The sequence below is a fragment of the Arvicola amphibius genome, chromosome 5, assembly GCF_903992535.2.
Source record: "Arvicola amphibius chromosome 5, mArvAmp1.2, whole genome shotgun sequence".
In the NCBI taxonomy this organism is placed as follows: domain Eukaryota; kingdom Metazoa; phylum Chordata; class Mammalia; order Rodentia; family Cricetidae; genus Arvicola; species Arvicola amphibius.
The window spans coordinates 23296127-23302172 of NC_052051.1; the positions used below are offsets into that span (position 1 = coordinate 23296127).

Below are 6046 nucleotides of genomic sequence, written 5' to 3' on the forward strand. Positions count from 1 at the left end.
TAGTGTGAAGCGGCGGGGCTGTGTCCCGCCACCCGGCCGCCGGCTAGCTTTACACCCGAAATAATTACACGGAAACTGTATTCTTTTAAACACTGCCTGGCCCATAGTTTCAGCCTCTTATTGGTTAATTCTCACATCTTCCTTTAACCCATATTTAGTAATCTGGGTAGCACCACGAGGTGTGGCTTACCAGGAGAGATCTTAACCTGCGTCCATCTCGGAGAGGAGCAGCGTGGAGACTCCCTATGGAGACTGCCTGAAGTGTCTCCCAACTCTACTTCCTTGTTCCCACAATTCTGTTCTGTCTACTCCACCTACCTAATTTTCTGTCTCTTAAAGGGCCAAGGCAGTTTTCTTTATTAATTAACCAATGAAAGAAACATAGACAGATAACTCTCCTCCATTTAGACGGGCAGGCTTGTGAGCCATCTTGCCAGTACGTTTAAGGCATTTGAAAGAACAATAGCAAATGGACACAAAGTCCTGAAAATCTGGTCACACCTGTCTTCACCCTCCTAATCCAATAGAGATCAACATGGTGATTTCATTTCTCTCTTAAAGTCCCTCTATAGAATCTTTTTTGGCAAGGACCTTTTTCTTGGGTTTCTTTTGGTAGTAATTTGCACTGCAGTAGTTTGCGGGTGGGGTCAGCTCAGGCTAGGTGATGGAGCCCTCTGAATGCTCTTCTCAGCCATTATCCCCAGCGCCAATGGCACAGCAGAGGACGAGTAGGTGACATTATCTAGAGCCCTTCCTCTATGTGCCCCCTTACTGCTAGTCCTTTCTTACCTAACCTGCTCCCCAAACTGACTCCTTTCTCCAGGTGCTCTCCCTCTCACCGTTCTTCCAAAGTTACAACGTTGCACCTCTGCTTCTCACAGACTGAGAATCCGTGGGATTTCGGGACACAGTCTGAACATTTTTGGCAATTAAAAAAAAAAATAGCCGGGCGGTGGTGGCGCACGCCTTTAATCCCAGCACTCGGGAGGCAGAGGCAGGCGGATCTCTGTGAGTTCGAGACCAGCCTGGTCTACAAGAGCTAGTTCCAGGACAGGCTCCAAAGCCACAGAGAAACCTTGTCTCGAAAAACCAAAAAAAAAAAAAAAAAAAAAAAAAAAGTGCGACTGCATCTTCTTTCCCGCACCCCTCCACACCGCTGTCTTATCGGTCCACGGAACTGGGGTGAAGATCGAGGAAGGTTGTGTAAATTTTGCTTCTTTGGGAGTTCAAACTCTAAGCTGTTAGAATTGAACAAACAAACAAAATGCCTGGGGACTAAGAAAAATGCCTGTCGTAAGAAAAACTCAAAGGTCCAAACAGCTGTGTGCCCTTGGGATCTAGGGAGGAGTTAATTTCATTAGTGCCTTTGTTCGGGAGCCTCTTAAAAGTTCTGGGATTCTCAACCCAGAGCCTTCTGGCTTTAGAAATCCGCAGCGAACGCGCGATCCCGCAGCCACCCGATTGAGACTGCGGGTGGACTTTTAGCCCGTCTTGGATTTTTGTGCTCCTCCCCAGGAGGAGAATGGGTGAAAGGACTGCAAGCAAGACCGTTCCCTAATGGTTCCTTTGTCCTGGTTCGGAGGCAGCCGGTATCGGAAGGCTGGAAGGAGTCGGGCAGCACCGTGCCCATTACAAGAGACAGAGGTGCCAACCATGCGCAATTTTCCCTACCGGCTGGAGAGCGGCACGAGCTCAGTCCTCGGGGTCCCCGCAAGAACCAGAGCTCGGTAAAGGGGCCGGAAGCTTTCGGCTCTTTTAAAGAAACAGCCACACTTTCCCAGCAGCCTAAAGATACTGTATTCTGATTTTAGCCTACATTAGGATTCCTAGAAAATCTGTCTTCAGAAAGCACATAGCACCTACAACCACAGGCCACGCCCACCCACGAAGTCCCACCCACCAAAGACCGGCCCTCAGCCTGGAAGCTCCGCTGACCCTGAAGCCCCGCCCAAGTCACACATCCCGGAGGCTGCGCGCGCAGCGCGGAAGCGGGTTCAGCAGTAGGGGTTGAGTACGCGGCAGGCGCAGGCGCTGCGGAAGAAGCGGCACTGGCAGGAGGCACACGGGTCGCAGCAGGCGGGCGCAGGCGGCTTGCAGCTGTCTCGGGTGGCCACGCAGGGCGTGGGTGGCGGGGGCCGTGCCTCCTTCTTCAACGAAGCGTTCATCTGTAGGAGAGACGTCGAGGGCTGCTGAGCGGTCCACGCTGGGCCCACGCGTTCCCATCTGCTGTGGAGGTCTGGGACCAGAGATCTCTGCCCTGCTGCCCAGCTCTGCTCATATGCACAGGCCATCCTGGTGGGTCCCTGGCCGCCGCCCCAACCTGCACATCGCCTTCATCTTCAGGCTCACCTAGCTCCGACCTGGCCCTTGGGAGATCACTCAGCCCCAAGTTTTAAACACCTTCTGGCTTCTCTTTCAAGTCTCATCCACCATCCCTGTCATCCGCTGCCACTCATTACCTTCTTCCCCTTAGCGGCCCTGTCCTCTAGAGTTACCATCCTCCAGTGCACCAAGGAAGGCCCTTCCTATGACCATATCATAGGAAAAAATATGTATACACACACAGGGAATATATACATCTCCATTGTGGAAATTGAACTCAGGCCTCTTTTTATAAGCAAACTTTACTATTTCACTATACCCCCATCCTTTTAAAATGTTTATATTGTGACAGATTCTTTTTGCCCAGATGGGCCTTGAATTTGCTGGATAGCTCCAGCAGCCCTTGAACTGGGGGTCCCCCTGTCTCAGCCTCCTAAGCAGATGAGATTACAAGCCTGTGCTGCTAGGTTCAGCATACAGTGTTTTATTTTTATTGAGTCTTTTAGTCTGGCTACAGCAAGTGATACTGTCATACTTCTGTTTTTCAGTAGTTGTGCAGCCCAGGCTCTTTGAGAACTTGGTGTGTAGTTTGGGATGGCCGTGAACTCCTGATCTTCCTTGCTTCCATCTCCCACATACTGGGAGTACAGCTGTGTGCCACCACACCCGACTTCTATTTTCTAATCTTGGCATTTTCTGATTTTTAAGCAGGTAAGAAAGCTGGGCACAGTAGCCTGGACCTGTAATCTCAGCACTCGGGGAGCTCTGGATAGGGAGGATGGTTAGTTTATGGGCAGCTTGCTGGTCTAGCTGAGAGCATAGCTCAGTGGTGGAATGCATGCCTAGCTTGCACAAGGCCCTGCAAAGGAGGAGGAAAAAAAGAAATTCAGATACACAGCAAGGGTGGTTCTGCGGCAGTTGGGGTTTAGGTAAATATCCAAAAGAATGGAAGGGGTGGGGGGTGCTTAACTAGAACTGGAAACTTTCCTTAGCAGGTAGCTGTCTTGCTCAGTGAACTTAGGCTCTCTGGCTTGCATGGAAGACTGCCGCAAGGCTTTAGGCCAGGAAACCACTAGGTAGTTTTCAGTTATTTTGTTTCACGTAGGCCTGGAGATACCTTCCATTTGGTTCTCACCCTTGGCTTGCAGGTCTCCCACTCCGCCGTGAGAACTCCCAGGCCTACCTTGGATGATCTCTTCCGTTTCTCGGCTTCTTTTCTGCTGATCCTCTTGGATTTCTTATTCAGTGCTTCAAAGAAAGACAGATGGAGCAAAGCCAGATGTTACTGGGGGCCCGAGTTGTGAAGTGGGAGGAGCAGAGGGGGCTCTGGGAAGTCTCAGAGTGGGAGAAAGAGGGACTTCGGGATGAATCACATTATGGCAATTCAACCAGCAGGTTCTTATTAGCCTGGCTTCAGACCTAAAGAGCAGTGTGCTCCGAGTGGAGGCAAAGAGGACATTCAAGAGGGGCCTGGGACCTGTCTGTGGCATCTGTTAGAGAACTGGACCTGGTCTTTTGACCTTGCTAGCCCTTGATCACCACAGGTGCCCGTTTTAGCCTTTAACTTTGCAGGTTTGAGAACATTGTGAGCCTCTGAAAATGGACTCAGCCTTTTGTTACTGGAAACATCTGTGTTACACACACACACACACACACACACACACACACACACACATTTCTCAAAGCACAGAGCCAGGCACACCTGCCTTGACTCCACATAACAGCTGTGTGGTCTCCCTGGTAATCAGTTTCCTCATCTACAAAAAGGGTTCTGTCGTAAGTAAAGTATGTTTATAAAACAAAAAGTCTGACATGGGCCTGGAGAGAGGGCTCAGCTGTTAAGAGCACTTGGTGCACTTCCAGAGGACCCTAGTTTGCTTCCCAGCACTGACATGGTGACTCACAACTGCCTATAACTCCAGTTCCAGGGGCTCTGAGGGTACTAGGCCTGCACATACAAGAAGACAGAGCATCCATTTACATAAAAGTAAAATATTTTTAAAAGTCTGACATACCCATGGTGAGTAAAGAATATTGGTGTCTCCCCTTTTCCCTCCTCTGACTTCCCAGATATGTCTAGACCAGAGGTTCTCCACCTGTGGGTTGTGACCACTTTGGCAAACCCCTATGTCCAAAAATATTTCCATTACAACTCCTAACAGTAGCAAAATGACAGTTACAGAGTAGCAATTACGATAACGGGCACCGCAACATGAGGAACTGCATTAAAGGGTTGCAGCATTAGGAAGCTTGAGAATGGCTGCTCTAGACCCTCTTTGTGCCTGGTGAAATGCAAGTCAATGAGTTGTGAGCGCATACGTTTAATTCGCCTGTTTGAGTTCTGGCTTTGCCCACTGGGAACTAATGTCTGTAAGCTCCAGTCTCGTCAGTGGTAAATATAAATAAAGCCAAGAGCCGCTTCACAGAACCTATGTGTGCTTACTCTTATTTTGGTTCCAGGAACTGAATGCAGGCATCATGCATGATAGGCATGCGCTCTGCCACTGTGCTGCATCCTTAGCCCATGTGCCTTATGATTAGGTGAGGTCAACTCACCAGATCTCCAGTGCCAGACTTCGCTGCTCCTTGTAACTTCCCAGTCTATGTAGGACTGGTTTATTGCAGACTTAGTTCTATTCCATGGTTTTCCTAACGTTTGCTTTGTTGAGGAGTTTTATAAACGCTAAGTTAGGCCAAGTCCGCCAAGCATCTTGACGCAAGGCTTCTTCAGATCTCTGACACACTAAATTTAGTGGCGTGCAGAGCTTTTCCGAACCCAAGGACTCAAGGCTACACTATTTCCCTAAAACTGAGCAAGATAAAGCCATAGCTGTGCCGGTAGCAATCTGGACAACAGGCTTGACAAGCTGTCCCTGCTCTCATGGGTCCCAGGCCAGGCTACTTACCCACTATCGAAACTGAAGAGAAATCCAACGAGTTCACGGAGGAGTTGCTCCTCAGACTCCGGTCATCGCTGAGTGTCTCCTCGGGTCCCAGGTGACTGTAGACGGCAAGGAAGCATAAGAAGCCCACTAGGGTGGCCAGGAGCAGGCGAGTGACATCCATCCTGAGAAGCCTATTGGACAGAGAAGGTGGCCGGTGGTGGGTTTGGCGAGAAGATGGCAGTAGAAGGGTGTGCCTTTCTGCTGACTGGCTGACTTGGCTACACAAGTATCTCAGCAGGACTGGAAGTTCAGCAAGCCTGAAGGCAGGGATGCTGATGTAGGGAGATGACAGAAAAGGAGAGATGGGGAGAAGAGAGAGATGAGGAAGGGAGGGAGATTGAAGCAAAGAGGACAAGAATGTATTGTGTTGGTTTGTGCCGTCCAGAGGGCGGAGTACTGACTTCTTTTCTTTTTTCTTTTCTTTTTCCTGTATAAACAGAGGTCCCAGGAGACCTTAGGCCTAGGCAGAGCTGTCGAACCCCACTGCCCCCCACCCAGGACTGCCTCACGGTGGCAGAGGTCTCACTAAGGCAAAGAGAATACAAGTTAAAGCTCAGTGAGGAGAATGAGAACAAGTGGATGTCATCTCATAGATCGGATTCCCTGCTGCCCCAGAGGGATGTGTCAGGGCATGGCAACATCAGCTAAACAGATTTCTTTATTGGCTAGTTGGAGTTTGAAGCGGCAGATGGATTTTAGCAGGTTTCTTCCCTCAAATGCCTTCTGTCACTGTGGGATCCCCACCCCTTTCCACCCCGCTGCCCTATTCCCCTTTCTGG

At 49.9% G+C, this 6046-nt stretch overlaps 1 protein-coding gene across 1 annotated transcript; it reads right to left on the minus strand.

The window, feature by feature from the left end:
* Positions 1–1994: 1994 nt before the first annotated feature.
* LOC119813977 (agouti signaling protein) lies at positions 1995–5388 on the minus strand. Its single transcript, XM_038329202.1, has 3 exons — positions 5229–5388; positions 3506–3570; positions 1995–2165 (listed from the first exon to the last, which is right to left on the minus strand). Exons 1-3 carry the CDS (start codon positions 5386–5388, stop codon positions 1995–1997), a joined length of 396 nt encoding a protein of 131 aa, XP_038185130.1.
* Positions 5389–6046: the final 658 nt, after the last annotated feature.

What these genes read in the sequence shown, in the direction of transcription:
- LOC119813977 (XM_038329202.1), bottom strand. Translation starts at nt 5,388, where the DNA reads ATGGATGTCACTCGCCTGCTCCTGGCCACCCTAGTGGGCTTCTTATGC. An exon ending in CTCTTCAGTTTCGATAGTGG is followed by an intron (nt 3,571 to 5,228) that starts GTAAGTAGCCTG and finishes CTTTCTTTGAAG; the next exon opens with CACTGAATAAGAAATCCAAG. An exon ending in AACGGAAGAGATCATCCAAG is followed by an intron (nt 2,166 to 3,505) that starts GTAGGCCTGGGA and finishes TCTCTCCTACAG; the next exon opens with ATGAACGCTTCGTTGAAGAA.